The 18,641-nt window shown below is 39.9% G+C and overlaps 1 protein-coding gene across 1 annotated transcript in view; it reads left to right on the top strand.

The window, feature by feature from the left end:
- Positions 1 to 18,641, top strand: part of LOC126297680 (protein crumbs) — a 355,128-nt gene that overhangs the window by 258,828 nt on the left and 77,659 nt on the right. The window contains exons 19-22 of the mRNA XM_049988790.1: positions 2,805 to 3,047; positions 3,252 to 3,639; positions 16,630 to 16,940; positions 17,078 to 17,296. Coding sequence (XP_049844747.1) covers positions 2,805 to 3,047; positions 3,252 to 3,639; positions 16,630 to 16,940; positions 17,078 to 17,296 — 1,161 coding nt within the window. The remainder of the gene's footprint in view (positions 1 to 2,804; positions 3,048 to 3,251; positions 3,640 to 16,629; positions 16,941 to 17,077; positions 17,297 to 18,641) is intronic.

Raw genomic sequence — 18,641 nt, 5'->3', positions numbered from 1 at the left:
ATGGCAATTGAATCTCAATGTAGACAAGTGTAATGTGATGCGAATACATAGAAAGATAGGTCCCTTATCATTTAGCTACAAAATAGCAGGTCAGCAACTGGAAGCAGTTAATTCCACAAATTATCTGGGAGTACGCATTAGGAGTGATTTAAAATGGAATGATCATATAAAGTTGAGCGTCGGTAAAGCAGATGCCAGACTGAGATTCATTGGAAGAATCCTAAGGAAATTCAATCAGACAACAAAGAAGTAGGTTACAGTACGCTTGTTAGCCCACTGCTTGAATACTGCTCAGCAGTGTGGGATCCGCACCAGATAGGGTTGATAGAAGAGATAGAGAAGATCCAACGGAGAGCAGCGCGCTTTGTTACAGGATCATTTAGTAATCGCGAAAGCGTTACGGAGATGATAAATAAACTCCAGTGGAAGACTCTGCAGGAGAGATGCTCAGTAGCCCGGTACGGGCTTTTGTTAAAGTTTCGAGAACATACCTTCACCGAAGAGTCAAGCAGTATATTGCTCCCTCCTACGTATATCTCGCGAAGAGACCATGAGGATAAAATCAGAGAGATGAGAGCCCACACAGAAGCATACTGACAATCCTTCTTTCCAAGTACAATACGAGACTGGAATAGAAGGGAGAATCGATAGAGGTACTCAGGGTACCCTCCGCCACACACCGTCAGGTGGCTTGCGGAGTATGGATGTAGATGTAGATGTAGAAGAAATGCACATGTGAAAATGTGGTTTTCAATTTTTTATACAAACAGAAAATTTATGACCAGACGACTAAAATCAGGAATAGATGAAGTATTGTTTTACTTACATTAAATATTTTTATGAAGGTACACATGTAATGGATAAATTGCTCCATGTTTGGTTCCCTGCCTCGCACCTCAAGTTAATCTGCTCACCTGCCAAAGTTCTGCATAATCCTATAAAATAGGAACGACAGTTGAACACTTGGAGCCTGAGAAACTACTGTAGTCAACTGACATCTGGCCTCTACCATTCGGCTTGCTGGAATGTCAGCCACAAAGTCCTTGTAATAAAAGTTTAATACTTCTTTTGTAAAAGAACATTGTCCTAATTGGTCTTATGCTTCATCTGTGATGACTTTCATGTTAATGAACTGTTAAACCCTAATCTCCTACCTTCTTCTTTTCTTGTTAAGAGTAAAACTGACAAGAAGGGGTGAAATTTATTCTGTGACTCATGTGGAAGGTTAATGACATGGGAAGAGCTTGAAATTTTGAGGAAGTTTCAATGTTGTGTCTGTAAATGAGATGTGAGTAGTGAGGCCAGAATTTCCTAAATCAACTAAATCATATCTTTTGTTTGCTACAGTATTGCAACAGTTTACTGTGCAAGTGGTTTGTGTCCACTAATTAATTTTCAGTGACTTTTTGTAATGTATTGCAGTGTTATAACTTTACACAAGTCACATGACTAATAAGTTTTGCTTAGTCATAAGCCTTTCCGTTTCGAGTAGGTGCTGTAAGTTGTGGGACTGAAACAGTGATTGTGGATAGATGTGTATGCAGGTTACATTTATAACAGGCTTGGGGCTGAGGAGGAAAATCTATACATGTTTAAGGGTAACAAGAGTTTGGCCAGTAGACAGGTGCCTTTCATGCAGTGTTGTTAAGACACTTTAAGGAAGGCAAACATTTGTGTAGGAGTATGAGGTAGAAAACCAGCAGACTTTATAAAGCAGTTTATACTTTCTATTAAATGTGTGTTAATGCATAATATGTGCAATGTTCCTCTGACAGTTACATGAAAATATTTCAGTTTAAGAAATGGGATCAGAACCCTACACTGCTTCACTTAATGAATGCAATTAGTAGAGCACCTTTAGGGCATGAAGATTCTGATGAGGCTGTTTGTTAGCTAACTGGGAGACTCATATCAGAATAAATCCATTGCCTGCAGAGATTAACATAGCAGGTAACATTTGACATTAATAACATGCACACAAAAAGCAGGTGTTGTTAAGTTAAAGTTGTAAAATCCTTGTATAACTGAATTTATGATAGATTCTAGAGTATATTCAGTGATCAGAATTACATAAGTTTTTCTTTCTTGGCTTTACTCTTATTATTATTTCCATTTTTGGAAGTTCCTTTAGATAAAAATACATGCATACCTGTTAATTTGGTTGTTTAATTTTTTATTTGGAAAATTATTTGTTAGTTCTGGTGAAAGAGTTGGATGAGAAAAGCCCAATGAACTAATGATTATACCACCATATTTCAGATTATCTTTCCACTCACATCAGGCGTGATACTGAATGGTGATGGTTTTCTTAGCAATCAAATTAATTTTTAATTAGATTTATCTGCCTGGTGAGACTGCTGCTGCAACATTGAGAGCTGTTGTGGGGACTGTGTAGTGGTTTCCAGGTGTATTTGGTTGACACTCCCACCTTTTTATATCAGCAACCATCTTGGGCATCAGTATAAGTATGTTTTGCCATGGAAGTTACTGAACCAGCAAATAGAAGAAGACTGTATCACAGCAAGTCTACCTTGTGTTCATTATATATCTGTTTCATGCTCCTATTTCATATAAGGTCATAAGACTAATTGCTTTTGTTTACTTATAAATTATTCTGAGGCAAGAGTCCCTGTATGTTGTCAACCAAAGTTCTGTGTCACCCTTTGTGAGACAAATATTAGACATTTATATACGTGAAAAGATTTGATAATGATTATGGATATTTTATAATACATATTTTATCTAGATAGAGTATAATTCATTAATCTCATAAATTAACTTGATCCCTGCTTCTGATCTTGCAGATAACTACAATGTCTATGAATGGCACTGCATATATGATGCTGAATACAAGTCGTGATGAAGGCTATGATATTCAGTTTCGTTTTAAGACAACATTACCAAATGGTCTACTGGCATTTGGCATGGGGTTGACATTCTATGTTCTTGAACTTACAGAAGGACGTTTAAATCTACACTCCAGCCTCCTTAATAAATGGGAGGGTGTTTTTATTGGATCTGATTTAAATGATAGCAAATGGCAAAAGGTTTGTTTTATGTGCTTCTTATTTAAGTTTTTTAATTTTGTTGTAAGTTGATTACTAAAAAATAATAAATTTTATTGTTTCTGTTAACTTTACAATTACATGTATAATACAATGATTATTGTTGTTCTTATAGTTGTTTTATTAGTATTAATGTTACGGAATGTTGTTCTGTGTTACTCATTTTATGCTGGTCTTTCATTTTAGGTGTTTGTGGCTATCAACACAACTCATCTGGTATTGGCTGCTAATGAAGAACAAACAATTTATCCCATTACACTCAATGAAAATTCTAATTCTTCCCACACAAGTTTTTCTGCCACATATTTGGGTGGAACTGTTGTACCAATAAAACTTTTGACCCACACACCATCGTTCTTCATTGGTTGTATGGAGGATGTCATGATCAATGAGGTGTGGGTAGACCCACAGCAGGATCTGGCTAATCAAATGTTACAACATGTACAGGTTGGGTGTCCTAGAGAGCCTCAGTGCAATCCCAATCGATGTCACAACGAAGGTCAGTGTACAGACCTTTGGCAAGACTTCAAATGTATTTGCAAGAGGCCATATTTGGGAAACACATGCCAGTTCAGTAAGTGATTAATTTCTATATTTATTTATTTATTTTGTTAGATAAGACTGATGTGTCTTCTCACTTTCAAGTCTCCATGTGCTGCCCTAATTGTTCATATGATCAAATTCCATTTATTTCTGATTACAATTTCTATTTCCACATTGTTTGTGACTCAGATCTCTTCTATACCTACAGCTCAACTAAGTCCAGTCAGGCCACACTGCTGGGACAATGTAACTGTGTGTGTGTGGGGGGGGGGGGGGGTGGAGAAGGTGGTGGTGGGTGGGCGGGTGGGGGTGGGGGGGGGGTGCTGTGAGCTCTTTCTGACCCGAATACATCACCAGATCTACTTAATATTTTAAGGTGAAAAATGCACACATGCAAGATATCGGCCCTACCGGTCAATTCCACATGAACATTTGGGCCATAATTATGATAGTATGCATTTACAGTCTTTTAAAGGTACAGCTTTTAAATTTCATGCACACCGTATATTTGTCACTCACTCTACACCACTTCAGCCCCCTAATGTCTGAGCGTGAAGTACTGTACATTGGAGTGACAACCAGAGATCTCATATTCGTGGGCTACTGAAGGCTAGGGCAGAGGATTGGGGAGACAGATACATCTGCCCAACATATTTTGACATCTTGTTCAATAACACTCATTATTTTACACGAAAAACAGTAAGTAATATGAGTGTGTAATACATCGATCTCCCAGACATATACTTTTAATATTACTTTAATGATCTTCTTGTATTGACATTCTGCTGCTATACATATTCTTCAAAATCAAAATGAATAAATCTAAGCAACTGAAGAATTATTATGAAACGAAGAATAGTGGATCTTTTGCAAATGAACTTCATTTTAACAGTGCCAGCTTTAAAATCCAAAGAAAGTAACACACAACAGCAATATTAATAATTAAATAATGTTATGCTACATCTTTACTGACACACTAATTCCTTTCATTGATTTGTACCGCATTTGTGAATCACAACATAACAATGTGCAAAGCAAAGAAATCCCTGGTACTAGCTGTGGGTTAGAAACCACATACTTTGACACAATGAACAAAGCATGTTACCAGTGTCCAAAAAGTATTTTACAAACCTCTTACTCACTCCACTGCACAGTACTTCACCCTTGGGCATTAAGTGGCTGTATGGGGGTGGAGCGAGTGACAAATGGTGCATGCAAAATTTAAAAGCTGTAATTTCTAAAGTTCATAACTGAATACTGTCAGGAGTATGGCCCAAACTTTCGCTTGGAATTATTGGTGTGGCTGATATCTCGCTAGTCTGCAATTTTTTTCTTGTGAGGAAGGATATTGTCCACAGGCTTAGCTACTAGTTCATTCTTGATTATTTGTCTGTCTGCTGCTAAACACCTCAACTGCACTGCAAAATGGAGTGTGTAGAAACAGACCAATTGAGGTGGTGTAGTGATCAGCACACAGGGCTCGAATTCAAGAAGACAGCAGTTCGAATCTGCGCCCTGTGATCCTGATTTAGGTTTTCTGTGATTTCCCTGAATTGCTCCAGGCAATGCTGGGATGGCTCCTTTGGAAGGGCATGGACGATTTCCTTCCCTGTCCTTGAAATATTCCGAGCTTGTGCTCTGTCCCTTATGACCTTGATGTCAACGGACATTAAACCCTAATCTTCCATTGTTCCTGAATAGTAGAAACAGTTTCCAAATTTAGAAGGAAAAATTGATATTTTTTTAAAAAAACAAAATGGGAAAATCAGAAATGTATTGGATTATAAGTCTTGTGTCTAACTTTAGACTTATTATTAGATTTGAGACCTAGCTTATGCTTTTACAACAGAAAAAATAAATGTGGTGATTCCATTCACCCTGCAGGGAGGATTGTATCTAGGAGACTAAGAAACAACATATATCTGGTAAAAAAAAAGGAAAAAAAGAAAAAAAACCTCAAAATATTACATGAGTTGTGGTTTTTTAGTATGTTTTCCAAATAAAAATTATTATATCTACAATTATTTTATTGTAACAGTAAATTGATGAAATGGGTATGTTTGTTAATACATTTCAAAAGTCACTGACACTGTATTTGAAAATGTCTTTAAATCTACAAGTTGTACCCCCAGAAGTAGAGAAGAGCTTTTGAACATCATCTCCTTGACTAAAACATGACTTCTCATCTGTTAAAAAAAACATGTTTAATTGGCCTTGTTAAAAATAAATCAACATAACCTTTACCTTCTAAATAAAAGTTTTTACATGCATACATTATAAATGTCTGCTTACTTTTTCCATATACTTTTCCATATCACAACATAATTTCCTGGGTTGAGAACAGTGACAGATGGTTGTTTATTTCTGTCTAATTCTTAGTGTTCTTCTAAAGAAACACTGACGATTACTGTTTCTATTCACACAAAAAATTCCAAAAACAGAACTCTACATTTTCAGTTAGCCAAAAACCAAGACAAATTAAAGTATATTTTAAAACTGAAGTTTTGTTTAGTGAAACAGGGTTGCCAATTTGCTGGCCATGTACTCAACTTAAAACAATACAATTTAGATTGGTACTTACAAATAAAGTTTGATGTAAGCAAATTCAGCACCACATCCAATGTTTGTTGTAGAGTGAACAAAATATCAACTGGCAGTCTTGCGAATTTCGAAATTAGTAATTTCCCTGCTAGTTTGGTTCACTACCAGACTAGACAAACAAATCTTTGTATGATATTCTCATTAGTCTTCCAACACCTTACAGTAGAACTTTTTGAGAAGTTTTGTTGCTTTCTGCTACTTGTTCCTATTCATCCCATTTTACAGTTCTTTGAGATCTTTACTCTTTCATTCTTTGCTGTAATACTCAGTATCACATGAGAACTTACAAACAAACAAATTAAAAAAGGAATATTGAAACAAAGAACTGGGTGTTATCAGCCAAACTAGTTGTAAAAATCAGAAGCTGTTTAAAAGTGTAATGAGAATTGTGAATATATCAGATTTTGAAGGGAATGTGGTTGAGGGAAGAATGATTATATTTGTTACATCACCATTTTCATCTTGTTTGTATTTGCATGCTTGCTTGATTCTTGACTTACCAGACCATCACCGGACCCAATTTCAGTGGGTTCCTTTGCACAGCACTCTACACAGTTCAGAATTAAACATATGGCTATCATGAAAGTATTGTTCTGCAATCACAAATTTATCTTTATACGAGGTGAATGGACCTAGCATCCTCCAAGCAGCACTGCAGAATGCACTATTGTGTCTGCATGATGCACTGTAGCCCATACCCACATTAAATACTGCGAACACCAGTCATGCAGCAACCCTTGCTTATGGTGTTGCAAAAGTACAAACATCTCAGTAGCCAAAAGTAAACAACATGAACTTGTTCACCTCTGGACTGCCCAAATATGTGGCAAAACTGTTAAAGTCTTTAGTCAGATGCTGTGTCCATTATGCGAAGAACTCTTGCAGTTTTGTGTGATCAATTAAGGACATTTGACATGCCAAGGATGATCTGTTAGTGAATCTTGATGTAAGAACCTTACTAACATACAAATTAAAAAGACAATGTGAACATAAGAAGAGAGCAAGTGACAGACTTTATCACAGGTAATCAGTGATCTAGGTGACTTGGTCAGGGATTCAGTGGAACTGCATGTACCTGGCACCCACAAAACTAAATATGAGTGTAGGCTGTGGTATATTGGGCAGGCATAACACTGATTTTTGTAGTGGTGCTTGGAGCATGCCAGGTCCGTTCATGTCACATAGATAGGCTAGTGCCAATCAGTGATTCGGATTCCCAGCATTAGTATCAATATGGAGGATAGGTCAGAGGCACTTTGGCACCAAACAATGTCCGTACTTGCTCTGGCAGAGGGCACTGCCACTGGCATTTCACGTGGGCCTGCCCACTGATGTAACAGTGTCTGTAAATATTGTGGCCTGCCCACTGATGTAACGGTGTCTGTAAATATTGTGGCCCCACACTAGTATTGCACTTTGTGGTCTTCTCTGAAGCTTTCAATATGCACTATTGATAGCAAAGTGATTGACATTGCCTGTGCGTGTTCTTTAATTCAGATCTCCCTGGACTGTTTGCATGTCATTCTAAATGGGGAGAAGTCTTCTGAAGTAAGAGTGATTTCAGGTGTGCCACAGGGGAGTGTCGTAGGACCGTTGCTATTCACAATATACCATATTTACTCGAATCTAAGCCACATGTGAAAGACGAGACTTGTAATGAAGGAAAAAAAAAATTCCCGAATATAAGCTGCACCTGAAATTTGAGACTCGAAATTCAAGGGGAGAGAAAAGTTTTAGGCCGTACATTCAATTCGAAACAAAGTTGGTCCATTGTAATACGAGACACAATTTAGTACGAATGAATCACAATAGAGCTACAGTAGTTTGGTTCGAGTTGTAAGTTGTAAGCTTAGCAGTTAAGCTTTACCAGGTAGCCATAGCTATGCGTCAGGTGCTCCGTCCATATTTATACGGGTACACTTCCTTTTCCACGTGCTTCATCTGGTTTGAATTGATTGCTTATTTTTCTTTGATCTGATTAGTGCCGTTCTCTATGTTATAGGTGTTTACGTCACTCTATGCTGAAAATGTGTTATTGTACTGTATCATGCATTGTTTGTCACATTCTGTTAATGAGTGTTTACGGCCTGTCGCCGCTCGTGGCATGGCTTGCTGTTCTGTGCGCCACTGTGGCTTTTTTCTAAAAAAAAGAGGAATCGTCTCATTAGTTAAACAATGGCAAGAGGCTGCTATTTGTTGTTACTTACACTGCTGCTTTTTGATAATGATCAACAAGAACCAAGCAATAGACTGCGTATGATAGATGTTCTGAACGAAAGTTTAGCGAAAGTTGTTCTCCGTTTGAGAATCTTTGCAGACGCCTCTTTTGTACATTACATTCTGCACAGAAATTAGAGTCATCTTAGATTTAAAAATCTAGTCAATTGCCGTGCTTCATTTCTGACTGTATCACTACTAGGCATAAGAGTAATACGAATATAAACATGACATGGTATGTATATTGTTCCGCGTATGCTGTTGTCTCACTCTAGTTTTGTAGTTTATCAGGCAGACAGATTTTAATGAGATAGCAGTAAACACGAAAGAATACATGGCAAAATGTTTATATTCGTATTATTCTTATGGCGAAGAGAATACTCCATGTGATTCACAATTCATAAAATTCCTATTAGCAACGATCTCTTCTCACAGGTAGGAAAAAATTCAGAACCTAGAGTTGGCCATATTGATAAACATCCCAAACAGTCTTTCAGTCGGACTTTCGTAGTACATTGAAATGCTGCTGCATTCGAAGATGAACAATATGTAATTTGTATTTACTTCGTTGGATAATGTATGAAAATGCAGTGGTCAAAACTCAGAGCAGAGAAAATGCTTGTCTTCCACATTTTCTTTTTTTAAAAAAATTATTTTTTCTTATGCAGAGGTTTTGGCACCAGTATTTATCTTTGTCCCTGCAAAGCATGCCTGTATAGCGCTACATATATTCGACAGCAGAAGTTTGTTGTGGCGGCACCTACCGACATTTTTCAGAACGTCCGCTTACTTTGCACTCGATTCTAAGACACAGGCGGTTTTTTGGATTACAAAAACCGGAAAAAAAGTGCGGCTTAGATTCGAGTAAATAAGGTACATAAATGACTTTGTGGACGACATCGGAAGTTCACTGAGGCTTTTTGCAGATGATGCTGTGGTATATCGAGAGGTTGTAACAATGGAAAATTGTACTGAAATGCAGGAGGATCTGCAGCGAATTGACGCGTAGTGCAGGGAATGGCAATTGAATCTCAATGTAGACAAGTGTAATGTGCTGTGAATACATAGAAAGAGCCGGCCGCGGTGGTCTCGCGGTTCTAGGCGCGCAGTCCGGAACCGTGCGACTGCTACGGTCGCAGGTTCGAATCCTGCCTCGGGCATGGATGTGTGTGATGTCCTTAGGTTAGTTACGTTTAAGTAGTTCTAAGTTCTAGGGGACTAATGACCACAGCAGTTGAGTCCCATAGTGCTCAGAGCCATTTGAACCATTTGAACATAGAAAGAAAGATCCTATATTATTTAGCTACAATATAGCAGGTCAGCAACTGGAAGCAGTTAATTCCATAAATTATCTGGGAGTACGCATTAGGAGTGATTTAAAATGGAATGATCATATAAAGTTGATCGTCGGTAAAGCAGATGCCAGACTGAGATTCATTGGAAGAATCCTAAGGAAATTCAATCCGAAAACAAAGGAAATAGGTTACAGTACACTTCTTAGCCCACTGCTTGAATACTGCTCAGCAGTGTGGGATACATACCAGATAGGGTTGATAGAAGAGAGGGAGAAGATCCAACGGAGAGCTGTGAGCTTCTTTACAGGATCATGTAGTAATCACGAGAGCGTTACGGAGATGATAGATAAACTTCAGTGGAAAACTCTGCAGGAGAGACGTTCAGTAGCTCGGTCCGGGCTTTTGTTGAAGTTTCGAGAACATACCTTCACCGAAGAGTCAAGCAGTATATTGCTCCCTCCTACGTATATCTCCCGAAGAGACCATGAGGATAAAATGAGAGAGATGAGAGCCCACACTGAAGCATACCGACAATCCTTCTTTCCACATATTTATCTGCCAATACCAGGCATGTGACTTTCAAGTACAACATCTGATCTGTATGGGAATACACATAATGGATGTGCGAGTACAGATTGTAGACGCATGGTTGATGACATATGGAAGTTTGTGTCTGGCTGTGAGTCATGCACGGATAGTCAAAGGTTAAGGCGACTGTTCATGATAAGTGGGAATTCTGGGTTCGAGTCCTGGTCCAGCACAAATTTTCATTGTCTTCATTCCATTCTACAGCTGATGGTAGTCATTATTCGCAATTGCAAATTCATCTGATATGTTTCATAACAGCTGTGGTTGCCACAGTGCATCATCATCATCAGAATAACACATGCAATGCAATATCAAATATAGCCTAGAGTGCATGTGCACGCACATATCTGTGTGTGTGTGGTGTGTGTGTGTGTGTGCGCGCGCGCACAAGCAGCCACATATACAAGTTCAGTACCTCAATTTCGATTTCAAGTTGTCCTCACGAACACTTAAATGTTAAACAGATGATATGCTACTAAATATGATGCTCCTTAAAATATAAAAAAGTGCAGTGAAACTCAAAAACAACAATTCACCTAACGTGATAATGGAATATCTCTAACTCAATCTCCTTGTCTTTCCCAGCAAGCTAAAGTGAAACACACTTTTACAATTTTTTGCTGAGTAAGCTCATTGAAAAGGTGCAATTTTTCAACAAGTGTCACTCTTAGTTATAACATAATAAGTTTCAGTATGAAGTCTGTATTGTCTCTGTATAGGTGGAGCTGGAAAGTGGTCTGTCACCTTCTAGTGCAACAGGGTAAATGTCAAAGGGGTGAGGACGCTGTACCCAAGTTCCAGCACAGACATTTGGGTTCCATCTCATGTGCAGCTTGTCATTTCACGTGGTTGGGTGTGTTAACAAGCATATTGTGGCCAGTAATGGATCTCATGCGTAACTCTGTTGGTAGCCTTCACCTCTGTTTATGAAGCCATCACTGCAAGCTGTGTTCAGTCATCACAATTTATCCTTGTTTTCTATCCTACTCATCACAGGTAGAACACTGGCAGTATGATGACAGTGGAACTCAAGAAATGAACTGCTCGCCAGAAGCAAAGTCCAGACCACAGTGAAGACGTTGTCAGCATCTACATCGACATCTACATCCACATCCATACTCTGCAAGCCACCTGACGGTGTGTGGCGGAGGGGACCTTGAGTATCTCTATCGGTTCTCCCTTCTATTCCAGTCTCTTATTGTTCGTGGAAAGAATGGTTGTCAGTATGCCTCTGTGTGGGCTCTAATGTCTCTGATTTTATCCTCATGGTCTCTTTGCGAGATATACATAGGAGGGAGCAATATACTGCTTGACTCCTCAGTGAAGGTATGTTCTCGAAACTTCAACAAAAGCCCGTACCGAGCTACTGAGCATCTCTCCTGCAGAGTTTTTCACTGGAGTTTATCTGTCATCTCCGTAACGCATTCGTGATTACTAAATGATCCTGTAACGAAGTGTGCTGCTTTCCGTTGGATCTTCTCTCTCTCTCTTCCATCAACCCTATCTGGTACGAATCTCATACTGCTGAACAGCATTCAAGCAATGGGCTAAGAAGCGTACTGTAACCTATTTCCTTTGTTTTCAGATTTTCATTTCCTTAGGATTCTTCCAATAAATCTCAGTCTGGCATCTGCTTTACCAATGATCAACTTTATATGATCATTCCATTTTAAATCACTCCTAATGCGTACTCCCAGATAATTTATGGAATTAACTGTTTCCAGTTGCTGACCTCCTATATTGTAGCTAAATTATATGGGATCTTTCTTTCTATGTATTCACAGCACATTACACTTGTCTACATTGAGATTCAATTGCCATTCCCTGCACCATGCGTCAATTCGCTGTAGATCCTCCTGCATTTCAGTACAATTTTCCATTGTTACAACCTCTCGATATACCACAGCATCATCTGCAGAAAGCCTCAGTGAACTTCTGATGTCATCCACAAGGTCACTTATGTATATTGCGAATGGCAACAGTCCTACGACACTCCCCTGCGGCACACCTGAAATCACTCTTACTTCGGAAGACTTCTCTCCATTGAGAATGACATGCAAACAGTCCAGGGAGATCTGAATTAAAGAACATGCACAGGCAATGTCAATCACTTTGCTATCAATGGTGTGTATTGAAGGCTTCAGAGAATACCACAAAGTGCAAGACTAGTGTGGGGCCACAATATTTACAGACACTGTTACATCAGTGCTGGGTTATATTGTCTATAGTCTATATTGTCCCTGCCAACTATATTGTGCCAGCAATGCTACTTGAATGAGGTGAAGGATTTGTTGTGTGGAGTGGGTGAGGTGAGAAGGAAGGTGGAAAGTGGGAAGGAGGCTAGGGGAAAGGTGGCTGACAGCTGGGAGGGTGAGGAAGCAGTCACAGGGGATAGAAAAGTGGCACCAATGAGCTTGTTCTGGCCAAAGGAAGGGTGAATCATGTGCAGTGCACAATGATGTAGAGCAGTGGGTTGGCAGCTGGGCGTAGAGCAGAGGGAGAGGGAGACTACAAGACTGTGTGTGTCAGTGCAGGATGAATGAAGTTAGAGTCATGGGGCACTGGTAAGGTGCCTGTGGGGCAAGATCCAGTGGAGATTGAGTCGAGGGGGATTTGCAGTATCAAAGGATATGGTGAAAGGACAACTCCCCTCTACATAATTCAGAGCAGTTGATGTTGGAAGAACAAATACGAATAGCACTGGACATGGAGCTGCCATTGAAGTGGAGCATTTTGCACTTAGTTGCGTTTTCTGCAAATAGGTGGTCAACTCTGCTCCTGGCCAAAATTTGAAGATGATCTCATTCGGGTGGACAACTGGTTTGTGATTATGTCCACATAACATGCTGTTCAGAAGTTACAGCAGAGCAGGTATGTAGTATGACTCCCGGCATATAGTAGGATATACATAAAATAAGGGGAGGGCAACCACTCAATTATAGTGGACAGATGTGGAACACAGAAATAAATAACAGAAAACAATATTCACACTAGCTATCAAGTTCTTGCTCTTTTTCTAGGTAAAGCACACAAATACAACCACACAGACATCCAAACCCATGGCGAGACTGGTTATTGATTATCTGTTATTGAAATTGTCTGGGATGAAGGAGGTGAGGAGGGGGTAGGGAAGGACACATGAAACATGGGGGAGGTAGCAGGATAATGCGAGGCAGGTCTTTTGACTGGTGACTCAGCAGCTGCACAACAAGACGAAAGGGGTTCAGAGAGTAGAGAATGTAATAGATGTAGACATAGGTAGGGAGGGGAGGAAAATGAGAGAAATATGGAGATGATGAGGGAGACAGGGAGGGGGAGAGGAAAAGAGAGTGGTGAAGAAAAAGAGGAGATAGTTTGAGGGGGTGGGGGAGAGAGAGAGAGAGAGAGAGAGAGAGAGAGAGAGAGAGAGAGAGAGAGAGAGAGAGTCTGCATGGGGAGGGAGGGAGGAAGAGTGACGGGACAACGCAGCACATGACCTGGATGATGGGGAAGGAGTGGCATGGACAAAAGAGAGAAGGAGAAAGGTAAGGTGAGGCAGTGGGAAACAAGTTAGTAGAGGTCTAGACCAGGGGAATTGTGAGAGCACAGAACATGCCAGAGAGACCATTCCCACCTGTGTAGTTCAGAGAAACTTGTGATGGAAGAGAGTATCCAAATGACCCCTATAGTGAGGCAGCTGTGGAAGTCATTTGTGTTGTGTTGTGGTGTTCAGCATATTCATCAACTGGATGGTCAAGTTCTGTGGTTTGCCACAGTTTGACAGTGCCCATTCATGTGAGTAGACAGTTGGTTGCTTGTTATGCCCACATAGACTACTGGACAACTGTAAGTAATTGCAGCAGAGCTGATATATAATATGGGTGCATTGACATGAAGCCGTACCTTCTATGAGGGAGTAAATGCCTGCGACTGGATTGCTGTGGGAGATGGTGAGTCGGTGTATGAGACAGGTCTTGGTGATCACAAGGGTTGGGCAGGATTGAAAGCTGGGTTGGAATAGGGTTGGGCAGGATTGAAAGCAGGGTTGGAATAGGGATGGAGAAGGATATTCTGTAGGTGGGGTTTATAAATGAGCTGGATAGGATATTGTCCATCAATAAAAGATCTGGTTAGATTATCAGCATGTTGCAACAACTTGTGCTTTCCACTGCAGATGTGTCCACGGGTGGTGAGGCTGTAAGATAGAGACTTTTTGAAATGGAATGAGTGACAGCTGTCAAAGTAGAGGTACTGTTGGCGATTAGTCTGCTTGGTGTGAACATACATATTTGTGGAGCCATCTGGGAAGTGGAGATTGATGTTTAGGAAGGTTTCTTGTTGAGTTGAGATGGACCAGGTACAGTGGATTTGGGAATAAGTGTTGAGATTATGGAGGAAAGTTCAAGGATTGTCCTTGCCATGATTCCAGATCATGAAAGTGTCATCAATGAATCTGAACCAGACAAGGGGTTTTAAGTGTTGATTAGATGGAAAGGACTCCTCCAATTGGTCCGTAAATATGTTGGCATAGGGTTGTCTAATAGCATACTATATGCATGTGACAGGACGAGAGCAGGATTTGCTGTGAGAGTGCATTGGACATGTCTATACACATGGGTCTTCCACACAGGTATGCCCCATATGGCAAGGGCTTGAGGAGAGTAGGTGTGACGTAAACTAGAATATTGTGTAGGGTGGGTGGGTAGTGGATTACCAATTTGTAAGGGATCAGTAGTATTGTGAGTATTTATGAATGTTCCTCATTTTTGAACATGTTCCAGTCCAGAATGATATTTGTGGTGATCAGCTTCTCCTTCATAGCTGATTAATTGAAGTGGTTCGAGGATTGGGGGAACCTATTGATATGTCATGGGAAATCTGTTTGCTCACTTTTTTTGGGTGTCTTGCCTGTCTGTGTAAAACTTACTAAGACTTCCAGCTACTGGGCAAGGGGTTGCTTGTGACTGCAGATGCACCATCCACAGATGGCCAGCCTGTATGGGAGAGACTCTTTAATGTGTAAGAGATGGCTGCTATCAAAATGCAGGTACTGTTGATGGTTAGTGGGCTTGGTATGATAGTTGTTTTTGTGGAGCCATTGTAGAGGTGGAGGTCAATGTCCAGGAAGATAACACACTGATCTGAGGAGGACCAGGTAAGCAGATTGGAGAGAAATGGTTAATCCTTCGGAGGAATGAACATGGTGTGTCTTGGCCCTGGATACAGATCATGAGTATACCATCAATGAAACTCAACCAGACAAGGAATTTTGGTTGGTTGGTTGGTAAGGTTTCTTCTAGATGGTGAATTAATGGATTGGCATAGTAGGCTGCCATGCAAGTGTCCATATCCAAATTTGTTTGTATATATTTGACTCAAAGGAAAAGCAGGTACATGTAAGGAGGTAGTTAGTCAGGCGTAGTCCCATGCTCCTACTGCCTCTCCCTCCCAGCCATCAGCCATCTTTCCCCAACTCTCTTGCTGCTCCCTACCAGCTTTTCCCCTCGCCTGCTCTGATCAACATTCTCACCCCATCAAGTTGCAGTGCGGTCGTAAATTGGTTGCCTTGGACAATACAGCTACAGTCTATAGAACACGGTGTGCTGGTCGTTGGACAAAGAGACCACTCCCATGCAGTCACCGTACTACTTTGGACTGTAAGGTATGTGTGCCTTGCAGTCCTGTTAAATGTGTTTCCAATTGCACCCACTGCCTGATGTGGGTCCATTCTTGCCTGTTGCACTATGTAGTGGTCATCTGCTGCTGTAATTTGCCATGGTCACCACAACCTGTTCATCACTCATCACACTTTGTTCTCCTTCCTGTTCCCTAATGATTTTTTGCCATGTGAAGTCATCCAAATGTTGTCTCCAGGCCATGTTGTGATGAAGACCACCACTACAGTGCACTGTAACTGCTTGCTGATTGACACACAGTCTTCTCCCATTTCCTCAACTGCCTTGTGTTGTGCGGCCAACCCCATTTGGTGCTATGGTCACGCTGATCTCATGCTATGTGATGTCCAACTTCCTGTGCACAACCAGGAGGTCTCTGGCAACATACTCCTGCACTTTCATTCATTCCACAGAGTAGGTTACGTATTGTATCTGGCTCATCCTTAAATCTTACAGACCTGTGTATTTTAGGTAGATTATGTCTTAATATAATTGTGCAAACTAAAAATAGAAAATAATTACCTGTCATAACATATTTTGCATTCCAGTACACTTGGACTGAATGTATGTGGAGCAATCGCTAATAAAATATGATCTGTAGATTGACTTGTTTGTGTGTGCGTTTTTATTTTAGGATACTTTAATTTTCTCTTACTATTGTTTTAGATTTGACAGCTGCTACATTTGGTCATGAAAATATCACAACTAGCCTTGTGACGGTTGATGTAAACGAGGCCTCACGTAGAGCTATAAGAAGTATTATAGATATATCAATGTTTATACGCACAAAGCAAGACAAAGGGGCCATATTTTATATGACATCAGTTGGAAGTCCAAATCAAACTGTTATTGCGGCACATTTATCTGATGGTGCACTCAATGTGTGCATACTGTTGAATGGTACTCCAGAATCAAACCCAGAATCATGGAATGTCAATAGTTTGAAACTGGCTGATGGAAATTACCATCTCATTCAGGTCTGTGTCTGTTTTCATAACAGAGATATTTGTTGCCTAATACATTATTAGACTTTATTTTTTAATTATTTGGAGAGAAGTATTTAGTTATGATTATTGAGTGTATGACATGAACTGTTTATGTACATGGTTCACAGGTGGTACGAAATGTAACATTAGTACAAGTGAAGATAAATGGTACAGAACACTTTCGTAAAACAATCAGTGCAACTGGATTTTTAGACGTACAGAGGCTGTATCTTGGAGGTTACCCCTCAGTAAGTCAAACAGTAGGACTTACAAACTCCACTACAAACAGAGGTTGCAACAGTAATTCTTGCGATGTTAACTTCAAGGGCGTTATCCAGGATGTACAGGTAATAATCAGTTCACAATTCTTATAACTTTTATTTTTATCTTATCTTTAGAAGGCAGTCACAGCCATGGTTGTGTATTATGCAGGCAAGCATCTTCTGCTTTGGAATACTGGCGCAACTGAAATGCTGTGTATGGAATTCTATTATATTGACACTATATTTTAGTTTTGCCCCATGGTGTGTCATTTTTCCGCATCCCCTAAGACTTACCAACTTCCTGCTTTTGCCTTTGTTGCATCACCTCCCTTTGCACCTGTGATGCGTCATCTCTGTTCACCCCTGTGACACATCACATCACTTCCCTTCGCAACCCTGTGAGGCGTCATGCCCTCTACCTCAATCCTGTGACACATTACCTTTTACACCCCCTCCACCCCCACCCCCCCCCCCCCTCCCCCATCCAACCACCCAACTGTGATGAATGGATCAGCGTTTCTGCACAATGCATCAGCTTTCCCCCACAATGTGTCACTTTCCCTCCAGTTCATAATGTGCTAATTTTCTCCCAGTGCATCATATTTTCATTCGACTTTTATATTCAATCCCTCCCCTTCGAAATTTGACACCTTTCTGAAGATCTGAAAATATACCATCAGATCTTTGCTTTATCTATCAAAGATTGATACTGATGACAGGTAAACATATGTAATGAGCTTATATGAAAAAACATTACTTCTCCATGTATGTAGAATTTAGGAACCTGCTTCAATGTTTGTTGTGTGTTTTTAAGTTTCTTTCTTTTGCTGGTGGTGGACATTCTCCATGGCAGCTAAAATGCTTCAAAAAAACTGGTGGCAGTCTCAGGACTTATCATTATTTTAATATGATGCACTTAAATATTACTCAGTGTTAGGCTATAATATCCACTTCTGCTTTTTTATCTATGTTATTCTTTACCCGTAAGGTTTGGCTTCTCTATTTAATTTTACTTTATTTATTCATTCTATTTATTATTATTGTTGTTGTTGTTGTCCTATACACAGCTTTCCTTATTGGCTTTATCACCCCCCTGATGTGTTTCTGCTTATTTTCACCATCCTTCCTCCTTATACCATTACTATGCCTTGTCTTCCATGTACTTGTTGAAAAAGTGATCATTATGTGCATTTGGCGACTGATAGTTACTCTCTCACAAACCTGGAAGTGACATGCACATATACATATGTCAGCATGGAAGTACTCCACCTATCTCATGATGTTGTAGCGTTGAATAACACTGTTCACCAATGAAATTTTTACATAAAGAAAAAATTCAATCTCTCTAGAGTTTGCTATGCTGAATATGAAAATGACATTTTTTTGTTTTGTTTTTTAGCTCCTGTTTTCATGTTGCATTGTGTGTTGT

Source organism: Schistocerca gregaria, chromosome X, assembly GCF_023897955.1.
Source record: "Schistocerca gregaria isolate iqSchGreg1 chromosome X, iqSchGreg1.2, whole genome shotgun sequence".
NCBI lineage: Eukaryota > Metazoa > Arthropoda > Insecta > Orthoptera > Acrididae > Schistocerca > Schistocerca gregaria.
Note: the sequence above shows the minus strand (reverse complement) of the source record. Positions and strands in the feature narration are given on the sequence as shown.